The sequence below is a fragment of the Macrobrachium rosenbergii genome, chromosome 27 (assembly GCF_040412425.1).
Source record: "Macrobrachium rosenbergii isolate ZJJX-2024 chromosome 27, ASM4041242v1, whole genome shotgun sequence".
Lineage (NCBI taxonomy): Eukaryota > Metazoa > Arthropoda > Malacostraca > Decapoda > Palaemonidae > Macrobrachium > Macrobrachium rosenbergii.
Genome location: NC_089767.1, coordinates 13,889,546 through 13,903,678, shown reverse-complemented (window position 1 = coordinate 13,903,678; position 14,133 = coordinate 13,889,546). Strand labels below are relative to the sequence as shown.

At 39.2% G+C, this 14,133-nt stretch overlaps 1 protein-coding gene across 3 annotated transcripts in view; it reads right to left on the bottom strand.

Moving 5' to 3' along the window:
* Positions 1-702: 702 nt before the first annotated feature.
* LOC136853420 (centrosomal protein of 41 kDa-like) overlaps positions 703-14,133 on the bottom strand; it is a 56,542-nt gene continuing 43,111 nt past the window's right edge. For all 3 annotated transcript variants that reach the window (XM_067128931.1, XM_067128932.1, XM_067128933.1), the window contains exons 3-4: positions 5,174-5,371; positions 703-3,676 (exon numbers count right to left, since the gene is read on the bottom strand). In XM_067128931.1, coding sequence (XP_066985032.1) covers positions 3,107-3,676; positions 5,174-5,371 — 768 coding nt within the window. In that variant the 3' untranslated portion in view covers positions 703-3,106. The remainder of the gene's footprint in view (positions 3,677-5,173; positions 5,372-14,133) is intronic.

Below are 14,133 nucleotides of genomic sequence, written 5' to 3'. Positions count from 1 at the left end.
GCCGCTTTCCAACACCGGGCAAAAGCGGGGTCTAAGCTTAGATGATTCTTGGGTTTGCATGATAAACCAAGAATAGAAGAACAGATATCATACAATACGCAAGGCACAAAAACAAGGAAGGAAAAAACAAGGATGAAGTGCAGGACAGAACAGCCAGCAAACATTCAGGCAGAGGAAGGCGTAGAAATGCGTCCACTCTGGGTGAAGACTATAAGGCAAGCGGATGCATAACTCAGCAATGGGAGGTGGTGAGGGTGCCCCTTGCCCCTCCCACCGGTAGTGCAACTACTGGACAACTTCATTGCACAAAATAGCATCCTCCAGCTTGCGCTGAAGGCAATTCCTATGTAAAGACCTCAGGTTTGTATTCCTGTAGGAATAACCAAAATTTTTTCTGTGGAGGGTAGAGCATCAGTCATAAGTGTGTTTGGCACGCCAACACCTGAACTAAGTCACCTTGAGTAACTTGGGTGTGACACAGCAAGGCCTGTTCAGAGAGAGAGAGAGAGAGAGAGAGAGAGAGAGAGAGAGAGAGAGAGAGAGAGAGAGAGAGAGAGAGAGAGAGAGAGAGTGTGTGTGTGTGTGTGTGTGTGTGTGTGTGTGTGTGTGTGTGTGTGTGTGTGTGCAGTGTTTATTTAAAATAATGATAACAGTAATAAAACTGTTGGTTTACTGACTGTAACCAATTACACTACTTGCATGTATTATTATCATGTTATTATTTTATTATGAAATATAAACAGTATCATAGTATGTCATTTGCATTCTGGTAATATTTACATTCTAAAAACCATCAGCTGACCTGGTTATACCTACATTATCACAGCCATGTGTTGCCAAATGATAGCTGACTGAGTACAAGTGACATCCTCAATATCACTGGTTGCTTAATGAAACTTAATTCATATGTATATTATTTTGTAAATTAAAAAAAGCTGGGTTTAAAATTTTAGCTTACCCTTATGTATACATACAGTAAATTTTAAATACCCTTATGTATACATACAGTAAATTTTAAATAAAGTTGTGATTCACCAGGTCTGGACATTGCTTTCATCTATTCCAAAACATTTTGCAACCTGCAAGTTACTGTATTTGTTTTTCTAGCCTTATCTACAAGCTCCAGCTTAAATTTACCTTATATTTTGCTTGAAGGATGAATGAAAATTTACTTTACTTTTACTTATGTAGTCACCATTCAGTATTAGCAAGTAGTTAACTCTGACACAACTCTTAATAAACATGTAACTAACCTCAGAAAACAGCTGTTTCTTAATTCAGTTATATCAGTTTACGTTAGTGTTTTGCATGAAATAATAAGTGGTTGTTAATCATGAACTACTAGATAGGTCATAAGTTGGTAAGCCTGGTTGAATGTATGACAATTCACGTTTAGCCTATCGAATGTTTTATTCTAGGCCTATTACTTAATCAAAAGCTAACTTAAACGTAATATGCATTATCAGTATAATCAACTGAAACTGTGTTGAGACATAATAATAATATAATAACAATAAAGTAAATGATATTACCAAGGAGTGAGTCTGGCTAGGTAGTACTAACCACAAGGGGTAAAATTAGCCTACATTAGTGACCACTGGGAGTAAAATTGGCCTATAGGAGGCCTCAATTCACATGTAAGACCTGGGGTGATTTTTTAGTAATCTCTTAATGAAAAAGTGCATCTTATAAGCTATCAAATATGGTAAATGTAGTATACTGAACTATGTTGATTCTTTCAAAAAATGCTTGCACAGAATAACTCTCCTTAACAATGGGAGGAGCAATTTTTTTCTTAAGTGTTGTTCATTTTGAAGTGTCTAAGGTGTTCTTGTATAAAGCAGAAAAAATAACTGTGCTTGATCCATCCAACCAAATTCTTGCTTAAAGATCTATGTCTGAACTTGCCTTGTTTCCAGAATTGTATAAAATGGTCAGCTATTGAGATAAAAAAAATCTAAATTGTCTAAGTAATAAAAAGTTTCATTTCAGTTTAAACTTCTGAAACCTAGGTTGAACAGCCCAAATTTTATCAAGTTTTTATGAGAACTAAAAACAAAGCAACTATTTATCACCTTGTATAAGATAAAAATTAAGACTATTACTTTCCTCACAGTTTATCTGAACACATTCAATATCACATTCTGATTAAGGACAACAAGTAAAAAATGAGTCAACTGAACTATGAAAAAATCAGACAGTACTACATTACTATCAAATATCAACCATCTCAATTTCAAACTTGTATGACCTTCCCACTGATGTGAAATCCTCATTATTACAACTTCAGCATGCATTTGCTTTATTTAAATTTTTAATTAATATTCAGTGCAATGGCACTTGCTATAAATCACAATGCATGCTGTACTGAGTTAATGAACCCATGATGCTTCAAGCTACTTTTTATCAGAAAGGGAAGAATTATTGTATATACAATAAAGTAAGGCCCTATACTCTGAAAAATGCAACAACTTAGTGATAACAAAATACTTAAATATGTATAAACATGAAACTAAATATTTATTTTAAAAGAAGAATATACATCTTCAAGAAAATTCTGCTGAACTCGGTGATTTCCATGTAACTTATAGCTTCCAAAAGATCTTAACATATTAAGAAAATCTACTGCTCTGAATCTATAGCAGTAATATAGTCAGTACTAAACTTACAGTCTGCCATTATAGATATTACCTGTGCAAACCTTTGTACTGAATCTTATCAAGCAATGGTCAAAACACATGACAGCAACTCTTCCTAATCCTAAATTTCCTGCACAATCATATGGGTCTTCTTCACCAGCATCCCTGGTTCTTAGGAAGACATCAGCACAACAAATGACTTAACAGAGATAAAAATATACATCACAAGTGAAAAGTGATAGCACGGAATTCTACTTTAAATTGTTAATAATTTATCCTAAAAAGACTGCATACACTTGCATTTATAAAAATGTTGAACATCTACACTTTTCCAGTATAACCACTCAAATTTTACAGCAGAAAAACCCTGACCCCTATATAATCTGACATGTTCTAGTATACAAAAATAATCAAAACCAAAGGATCTTTACATCCTGTAATTGATCTGAAGATAGATTATCGTGTCCCTAGCGCCAGGGTGGAACTGACTGACCATCTTTTGTTTTTAACTGTGATCTGGAAGTGTGTCGTCCAGTGGAGGCCATGGAAGTCCTATTAGATAGTTCATTATTTGCTGAGTCTGAAGCATTTGGAAGTTTAGTTGTTGCTTCCCACCAGTCTGATGCTTCTGCCATACTTAATGGTGGTAAAACAATGTGAGACAACTGTAGAGTAATAGCCTCAATAACCTCTTGTTTCACAATAGTTGAGATTTCATTTGTAACTAAAGGAGGCCCAAATTTATCTCTAGCTAAGCGAAGCCCTCCACTTAAAAGAAACACATTTTCATACCCACGATGCTGCAATGTGGCAACAACCTCAGGCCCAACATCTTCTCCTTCATCATAAATTACAATAATAAATTCAGGGTGGTTTTTGTAAATAAGCATAGCCGGACATTCCCACCCTACAGCTCTTGACATGCGCGAAAATGGATGACAGACAGCAGTGGCCAAGTGATCCTTTTCATATTCGTTATATGGACGCACATCAATGATCACATAAGGGCAATCAGGACTCCTGACTTTTGTCTCCATCTGGGAAAAAAAAATGATGATACTGCTGAGTTACTAGATTTGTTGCTCTATGTACAAAATTAATTTCTAAAAAAACTCACCAACTTACAATCTCCAATCCTGTGCAGTCAAGTGCTTCATGAGAATAAAAAGAAAGCTTTACCTGGCCAGGCATGTGCATAGGTAACTCAGTGCCCCTGGTGATGATTCTGTCACTTCCTGTATTGTTTGGATTTGCTACAAGACGTGAGGAGTCAGGAAGTATGTATTTCTTGTAAATAAACACTATCTCCTTGATATTAACCATATGATTCCATAAGCACACTCATGCCCTTTATCTTTATGAAATGAATGAGTGAGCTCCATGCCCTGTCCAGGAGTCTTGCATTCTACGAACTGGAAGTCAACCAGATTCTTCTTTTGCACATGACTGAGTAGCCAAGAATCATTCTCCATAACAATGAGATGAAGCAACATTCCCTATCGTAACTTCTTTTGTCTCTCAAAAATACATCAATTGCCCTCTCTGCTTTATTAGGGGCACTTAATTCTACCTTGAGAAGAAAAAATACTTCAGGGAGGACATGCCTAAGCTTTTCCTTTTGAAGGATCAAGGAAAGAAAGAGAAAAGCAAACTTTCCTTCAGGCTCAGAAGAACCAACCTCAGGGCCTATGTGAATGTTACTGAAGAAGGGGCTGCAAAGGTTAAAGTCTGGGTTCATGAGATTAGGGTTCTTTTGACCTTAATGATTTTTAAAAGGAATATGGACATCTAATGGCTGCAACACTTAGGTGCCACAGTACTTTTGCAACCCTTTATTTAAGGAATAATACAAGTTCTTAAAACTCTTCCTCTCTAGGACAGGTAGTTATATCAAGACAAATTTTACCAGCTGCACTTATCTAATGGCTACAACACATTGGAGCCACTGTACTTTTGCAATCTTTTTTTTAAGGAATAATACTCACAAGTTCTTAAAATTCTCCCTTTCTAGGACAGGTAGTTGTATCAAGTCAAATTTTACCAGCTGCACTTAAGTATTGAGATAAGGGAAATTGTTTGCGGTCATCAGTGCATAAATTTCTGGGGTCTCTCGTGACAACTGCATGCCTCACTAGTTTAAGCAAGTGCACATGCCTTCTTTGTTTCAGAAACCATAAAATTCCTTATCACATAATTCAAACAAAACATGGTCTAATTCCATCAACAGCTGCTCAGACTACACAAGAAATGACACAGTCAGCCTCTGGATAACCTAAGGAATCATATATACATGCATCAACCTACAGGGACGGGGAAATTTTTTTCTTATTAAGTTTGGAGTGTATAGGGTTAGCAGAGATGCATGAATAGGCTATGTAATAGTAATAGGTCTGCCCTAAAACCACTTGTTTAAAATATAACATTCTCCTTATTTTGCCAAATTAAACTTTACATATAAGTTTGCTTCAGGATCCCTGGATTAAATAATGTGAAGAATCCATACTAAATGGCCTTAATGAATGGTACCTACTTACCTCAAGCTGGGTCATTTTATGTACTACCAACTCAACTTCATCTCTATATTTAATAGGAATTTCAGAACCATTGACATCAGAAGCTGGGTTTGTTTCATACTGGTAGGACACAGCTGCTTCAGTATCCTCTGCATGGGCAACCATCAACTGCAACAAATCTGCCAATGAGATGCGTCTAAAGACTTCATCATTTCTAACCTGAAAAGAAGTACAATACTTAATTAATTTACTCTCCAGTGCATAATTCTATTATTGCTGGGTTGTTCAAACATGAAAAATTTTAAAATCAATTTGTATTTTTCATAACTAACAAACCTTTGGTCTTAACGTGTGGGGATTTCTCTAGCACCTTGCTGGAGTCTGGTTATTAATAGCACAAGGTTTTGGTGGCAAAACGAAACAAAATTTTATATGTAAACCCATCAGATGACATTGGCCTAAAGTGCTACAGCATTAGCTTTAGATACCCGACAGATGAGTCTTCCCTTTCCACCTGTCTCCTGCCTTTGAACACCCCTTGTAGTGAAACTGATCATTCTCTGTGTTGTCTGTGACAGATGCAACAAGTAGGGCAGGGAGGAGGATGCTCTCATACTATAACCATAGCCAGCATTGCTAACTAGGTGGTACGGCCTCATTTCCCTGAAAATTACCTTAACAAGGGAGCAAAGGATATATGTAATCTCAGAATGAAGGTAGATACTACCCAAGGCTCTGAATTGTTCCCTCGGTTTTCTCAAAAAGTTGGTATCTTGCACAAATGTTTTCGAATCTTTTGTGATGAAGCTATCTAAGCTATCGTATCTCTTCTTCCTTGTTTGGTGTATGGTTCTCCAATGTGGTCTTCGGGTGCTGATGCTCATCTCAAACTCTTGGATACAGCTTTGCCATCAGTCAAGTTTATTTTGCCAACTCTTAATGCTGACTAATGGCATCATTCAAAGACAAAATTTGTCAGTGCTCTCCTTTACCAGACCAAGCTGTTTTTGCTCCCAAATTTTGTGGTGGTGCCACCATTGCTAGTGTAGGTGAAAGGGTCCCGCCCACTATCAGGACTGACAGGTGCAACTCAGCGGGAGACATCAATTTGTTTGAGCCAAAATATGTCCTTCTGTGGGGAAGGAGGGAGGCCTCCAATTATGTAATTGCTTGGTAAGTACTGTATACAGTAAACCCCCCATATTCGCATTCTCACGATTCGTGGGTTTCTCTGTGGAACATATCTACCCATTATTCATGGAAAATTCTCCAATTTGCAGTATTTTTCACTGAGAAACATTAACTAATTACTATATTTTCATATAATTTTTATAAATAAATGCACTTTTTGTGATAAAACAATTAAAATACTCAAGTATAAGCATTTTTATAAGGTTTTACTTGTGTTTAAACTATCAAAATGGGCAGTTCTAAGTGTTTTTAGAGGGGTTTTAAGTATTCGTGGATTTTACCTATTCACGAGGGGGTGTGGTATGCATCCTCCACGAATATGGGGGGGTTCACTGTATAAAAACTTTATTTTATTATAAAAATGTCATTTTTATATAAGTGACTTACCAAGCAATTACACAGCCGACTCCACATTGAGAGGAGGCGGGTTAGATGGACATAAAACTAATCCAAAACTTTAAGAGCTAATGACTTTGAACTAGAAGTTTGCTAGCATTAAGATAATGCTTGTTGTACCTTACCTAGTAAAGAGCTGCTACAGGTAAATACTTCCTCTGGTTGGCACTCATCTTAACCTGTAGAAGGAGTGACATATTGGCCAGAGTCGCCCCTACTTCAGTGGGTACTTTGCAGCTGTGGAGGTACACTGACGGCTGACAATGACCAGAATAAACAGCAGCAGCGTCACCTACACCACAATAAAAACTAGACAACCAACATCCCAACCATAAAAAATCTGGTAGGTACTCCAGTTACGCCTCCCAACAACTCAACACATAAAAAACCAAGGTGAGGAGACAGCAGAGGGACAGTTCACCCCCTATGCTTCCTCTCCCAACACCATGCCAGCCACAGATAAAGGCCCTAACATACTACAATTATCAAAAACTGCTTCCAAGTCTTTCAGGTAGTGCGAAGCAAACACAGATTCTGATCTCCAAAAGGTCGATTGGAGAATGGAAAACAACGACATATTATGACGAAACGCAAGAGAAGTGGCGACAGCTTGAACCTCATGAACCTTTACCCTCAAGATCGGGAAGGCTTTCTCTTGGATTTGAGAATGCGCTTCTGAGATAAGGCTCCTTAAGAAAAAGGAGAGAGCATTCTAAGAGAGTGGGCAGGATGGGTTTTTCAATGAACACCAGAGGTTGCTTGAGGAACCCTTGATCTTCTCAGTCCTGCGGATCTAAAGCTGCAAGGTCCTCACAGAGCAAAGAAGTCTTTCCTCTTCTTCTAGCCCAAGAATGTTCTCCAAGATCTTAACAATAAACGAGTGGGGCTACGGACGAGAAACGTCCTCGTTCTTGGTGAGGAAATCAAGCGAAAAAGAGCGAACTGTCTCCTTTAACAAAACCAACTTTCTTATCCATTGCTTGAAGTTCGCTTACAGCGAAGCCAGTGCTACAAGAGAGTCTTCTGACTGAGGGACTTCAAAGAGGCACAATGAAGAGGTTCAAAAGAGGAGCTCACGAGCCACTTTAAAACTATGTCCAAATTCAAAAGGACTGAAGAGCGATTCTCTGTCTGGAGGTCTCAAAAGACTTGACAAGATCACTAATATCCTGGTTCATAGACAGGTTAAGGCCTCTGTGCTTGAACACTGAGCTAAGCATAGCCCTATATCCCTTAACTGTAGAGGGTGACAGTCTCCTAACAGTCTTGAGAAAAAGCAAGAATTCAGCAATCTGGGCTACAGAGGTTTCAGAAGAAGAGACATTATTTTGTGCACACCATCTTCTGAACACTGCCCACTTGGACTTGTAGAGCTTGCTAGAAGCAGCTCTCCTACATTTAGCAATAGCCTCTGCAGCCCTACGTGAAAACCTTTTTGCTTTGACGAGGCTCCTGACAGTCTGAATCCTGTCAGGGCCAGAGCAGACAACCCTTGATGGTACATGTGAAAATGTGGCTGCTTGAGAAGCGACTGTTCTTGTGGAAGAAACCTTGGAAAACTGTTGCTTTATACAGTACAGTAAGGGTATGTCTATCGGCTCCCAAAGTAGTGGTCGACAGTTTTTTAATTAGAGTTTACATTTTGATTTTACATATGTTACGTGGGCTTTCCAGTTCAAGTGAATATCGAATACTAATCCCAAAAATTTTGCTGTTTGGCCAAATGGTATACTATGGTTTCTGATTTTTAAGTTTTTCTTCACCTTTTTTCAACTTTTTATTTTTATAAAACATGATTGCTTGTGTTTTATCTATGGAAAATTTAAAGCCTACAGATGAGGCCCATTCATCTACTTTTACTATGCTTTTATTATGATTCAATCTGCATGTTTTAGAGATGCTAAATAATATATGGCAAAATCATCCATATAAAGGTTACTTTTAATAGCAATAGGTAGATTATTACTGATATCATTAATTGCTAAAGTAAACAGTGTGCCACTAAGGACACTTCCCTGTGGAACACCATTTTCAAGTGTAAATTCTGGACAGAACATCATCAATTCTCACAGCAATTTGTCAAAAGGTTTTGTATAAACCTAAGTAAATGTCCACAGATGTTGTTTTGTGAAGTTTTTAACCCTTAAATGCCTGTTGGACGTAGCAAACGTCGACTAAAATTGTCTGTTGAATGCAGAGTGGACGTAGCAAACGTCGACTGAAAATGCTTTTTTTAAATATTGGCGTAAAAATAATTATAGGCCTAGTTTGCGGAAGGTTTCAAATCACGCGCCTTGGCGGATGCTGGGAGTTCACGGATCCAGCTGTTGTTTTGTTTCTGAGCGTCACCCAGACGCGCATGCGCGAATTCCCCCCTTCTCGCACCAAACAGCATCAGAGCAGCACCTTGCGGAAGCGATCTTTTGACGCAGACGTGTTTTGCAGAACTTTGGCGAGTGTTAGCGTATTCGTGCTGCAACAGGACGTTTGCAGAGATGTCACAAAGGCGTCAGGACCGTGAAAGGCGCATACTGCCTGTCGGAAGTGAGCGTGTGAGGCGAGTTTTAGACTGGGGTGCTGGAGAAGGACCCAGCAACCAAAGTGACCCAGCTTCTCAGCGGCGTGTTGTTCGCCCACGTGTGACCTATGGCGACCAAGGACCACATCCCGTTCCTTTTACGACCCCTAGGAAGCATCGGGGTGTCCTGAGGGGGATCCGAAAACATTTGGGAGGCCTCCAACAAAAGGACATAGACGAATACTTGTCGGAGCTCGACCGAGAGCAGATGGGAAGTCCTGATTTCGGTGGTAGCTGGTCATCTAGCGATGAGGACATCACGCCTGATGTCAGCGATGATGAGATTTTGCCCCCAATGTCCGTACGTGATCCACAGGAGGAAAGTGAACTGGAGTTTAGTGGTTTCAGTGCATATGAGGGAGAGAGTGAGTTGGAGGAGGAGGAGGATGCCCTGATTGTGGCTGATGGGGACGATACCGAAAGTGATGGCGAAAGTGAAGGAGACGGCCCAGCTGGGAGTGTGGGAGTGCGAAGACGTGCCCGTGCACATGCGCGAGCGCAAACCCGTAGAAGGTTGCAACGTTGCGGCAGCTCGGGTGAAGGCCATTCGTCCGAAAGTGATGAGGGGTGGTTGGAGGACCCCACCCCACCTAACATGCACCCATTCACGGCAGTACCTGGACTGACCGTCCCTGTGCCTCTCACGGCACTGGGGTTCATTCAGCTTTTCCTGATGCGGGAATTGCTGGAATTCCTGGTTGCGGAGACGGCAGATTACGCTCGGTACTGCCATGAGGAACTGCAGACGACGTTGTCGCATCGCTGGCGGGGCTGCAACCTCACGGACATGGTGCATTTTTTGAGGCTCCACATATTTTTTGAATGATGCCTGCTGCCGCGTCAGGCAATATTGGAGGCGGAACGGATACGCCCAATGTGGCGGCATTATGTCCCGTGATAGTTTCCTGGCGTTGGACAGGTATTTTTTCAACCGAAGGGCTATACCCCAGAATAACCCCGACTGCCTCATCTTAGTCCGCCCAGTGTTGGAGTTCATTCGTGAACGGTGCCAGACTCTCGTGGTTCCTTCCAAGAACCTTTCTTTGGATGAGGGTATGATGCCATACAAAGGGCATCTAAGTATAAAAGTGCACAACCCGAAGAAGCCAAAGAAATATGGTGTAAAGTTATTTTTTATTACGGAAGCCAACACTGGATACGTCGTGGACTTCTTGGTGTATTCTGGGGTCTTCTCACGCTGCGTGACACTGTCTTCGGTCTTGTGAATCGTTTTCGTAACCAGGATACCACCTGTTTATAGATAATTATTATAACTCGGTATCCCTGGCCCAGGAACTGTATGAAGCAGGTGTGCACGTCAGTGGTACCCTTCGGTTGGTGCGTGGGGCCCGAATGTCCTCAAGAGGTTTGCTAGCCACCTGCAACATCTTGCAAGAGGAGAGACAGAGTGGCGGCGGAAGGGAGATGTCTTCGTCATCTGTTGGAAGGGGGTCCGACTCGTGCCCATGATTACGACGAGTCATGAGCCCATCCAAGAAGAGATCATTCAGCGGAAGAAGAAACGTCGGCAGGGCCGAGTTACGTATGAGGAGTTTCGTGTCCAACGCCCTCCTGTCATCGGGCACTACAACAGGCACATGGGAGGACTTGATCTCTTTGATCAACTCATCCAGTATTATCCCTTTGCCAGGAGAACCAGGAGGTGGATACAGAAGCTCCTCAAATACCTCCTTCAGTTGGCCCTCCAGAATGCCTACATCCTTTACTGTGGGTATAATTCGGACGCTCGGAGGTTGACCCACATCCAGTTTCTTGAGGTGGCTGGGAATGCCCTCATAAACTTCGATCCAGAGGAATGGCCTTCCAACGCCGCCCCCCTGCCCCAAGCTCCAGCTCTGCCCCAAGAGGAAAGGGTAGATGTCGCTAGGTACCCCGACCTCAGAATTCCTGATTCTGCCAACGCCGCCCCTGCTGCCGCCGACATTGATGATGCCGCCGCCCCTCGAATTCCAGTGTCCCGTCGGGTAGCCGACCCTCTGTGTCAGCTGCAGCCAGGAGATCACACACTGGAGCTAATAGAAGGGGGCAAACAGAAACGGTGCCAGGTGTGCCATATGAATGGCAAAAGGAGAGACAGCCGGTACGTGTGTCGCACCTGCAAGGTAGCACTTTGCAGGTTCGAGGACTGTAACCGCAAATACCACAATGCGGTTATATACTGGAGTGCGCCTGCCCGAGCGACACTGGAGGGCGCAGCGAGCCGCCAAAGTGCGGCCCACCAGCAGTAAGGGCGCGCGTCTCCCTCTTCCACTTGTGCCTCGTCATGTCGGGAGGAAAAAAATGCAAGACTCTTCAATGGAGGAGGGAGAAAACAAGAACAGAACGAAGAGTCAGGATTACGAGTGAGTATTCTGCATTGAATTTATTTTTAGTTTTATATTTATTACAAGTTTTTATATATCTTTATTCATTGGTGTTTTGTATATTATTTCGTTTTATGCAAAAACAAAGTTTTTCACAACCATTCCTTTTAGTTATGTTTTCGTAACAAAGTAAAAAACAATATAATTTATAAGTGTGTATGTATGAATGTCTATATATATGTAGTGTATGTATATGTGTGTATATATATATATATATATATATATATATATATATATATATATATATATATATATATATATATATATATATATATATATATATATATATATATATATATATATATATATATATATATATATATATATAATAATAATAATAATCCTTTATTTCCAATTGTACATTGGGTATTCTACATAAGTAGCCATATCAGTATAAAACAATTTGAATTTAAATCTTACATAAATCTTGGTATAGGTTAAGAATATCAAAATCAGTAAAAATAGCATTAATATAAATACCATAGGAAACTATTTGAAACTATATAAAAGTAGACAATCATAGGTAAAATGAGCTTCAAATAGAAATCTAATCTAATAGAATATATATATATATATATATATATATATATATATATATATATATATATATATATATATATATATATATATATATATATATATATATATATATATATATATATATATATATAAAGCTTCGGTCGTCCTTTAATATCCAATTCACTCTACCTCGAAGTAATATATTTTCATATATGTTACGAAGGAATTTTAGTTGATAATAAGTCCACCGTCCCGTGGGATCGAACCAGCGACGGACGAGGAATCAGGACTACAGTGACACACCAACCAGTCGGCCGACTGGTTGGTGTGTCACTGTAGTCCTGAAATCTCGCTGGTTCGATCTCACGGGACGGTGGACTTATTATCAACTAAAAATTCCTTCGTAACATATATGAAAAATATAGGTAGAGTGAATTGATATTAAAGGACGTTTTAGCTTTCTGATTGTATATGAAACGGTGATGTGATAAATAGTCATATATATATATATATATTTATATATATATATATATATATATATATATATATATATATATATATATATATATATATATATATATATATTTTGTTTACAACGGGTTCGTTTTACGCCGCATTGTCGTAAACCGAAAATCGTCGTAAGCGGAAAATTGTCAAAAATCATAAGAAAACCTTACTTTTAATGCTCTGGGTGCATTGAAAACGATGTAAACTGCATTATTATTGAGTTTTACATCAAAAAACCTTCAAATTATGATTATTCTGCTGTTTTGGGGCCATATTTCTTCCGTCGGATCAGCGGAACGCCGTAAACCCTGGAACATGATAAGCCGGAAATAATTTCTGATGAATATATTTGAAAAGCGTCGTAACCTCGAACGCCGCATATATATATATAAACCGGGGACTGACTGTATATATATATATATATATATATATATATATATATATATATATATAATACAGCTTAATGATAAATAATATTGCCAAGACCAGGAAGAACATTCTTTATTACAAGCTTTTGAGGTATAAAACCTCATCATCAGGCTGAAAAAACCGACAAGGATGAGAATCAATAAAATTACAATAAAATGAATTGTCATAATAAATCTTCAGCAAAAATACTAACAAAATATAAAATGAACAAGTAAATACAAACTAAAAGGGTGAGACGTAAAATAATGAAAAATTAAAAACACAAACATAAAAATATGAAAATAAAACTATAGTGAAATGTAAACAAACTACCACTCACAAAGTAAAATATTTAACGACCTAATTGAGTACCTACTATGAAATTACAAGATAGCTAGTTGAATACCAGATGAGTTGTTGTTCAATTCGGCTTCATCTTTTTAATAGTCAGCGACTCTGAAATGAAAAGGTCCAGTCTGTTTGAACAAAAAGACAGTACCCGAAAATCCAGGTCAGTGAAAGGATGGTCCTGTGCTAAACTGCGTTCTCTAATGGCAGAAAAGGGTGGTTTGGAAAGGGGAAACCTAGTTCTAATAGAAAGACCTCTGTGTTCCAACATTCTGTGTCTGAGCCAGCGGGAACTAGATCCCACGTATCGCAGACCACACTGCGAACAAGTGAACAAGTAAACGACACAGGAATTAAGGTCCACAGGCAGAGTAGGCTTCTCTCTCAAAAGTGATCTTATTGTAAAAGGATTACAGAAAACAAACCGAAAACTGATTTGAGGGAAACAATGCTTAAGTATTTCTTGTAACTTTTTTCGGACCATATAGCTACTATGACCAAGGTAAGGCAATTTAATGTACTTTACATCTTTACTAGCAGTACTGTACACCGGTCTGGGACAAAACTTTTCATTTAAAAAATTTTTCAGAACTTTGTAAAATACAAAAATGGGATATGAGTTTTCAGAAAAGTAATTCTGGAGGAAAACC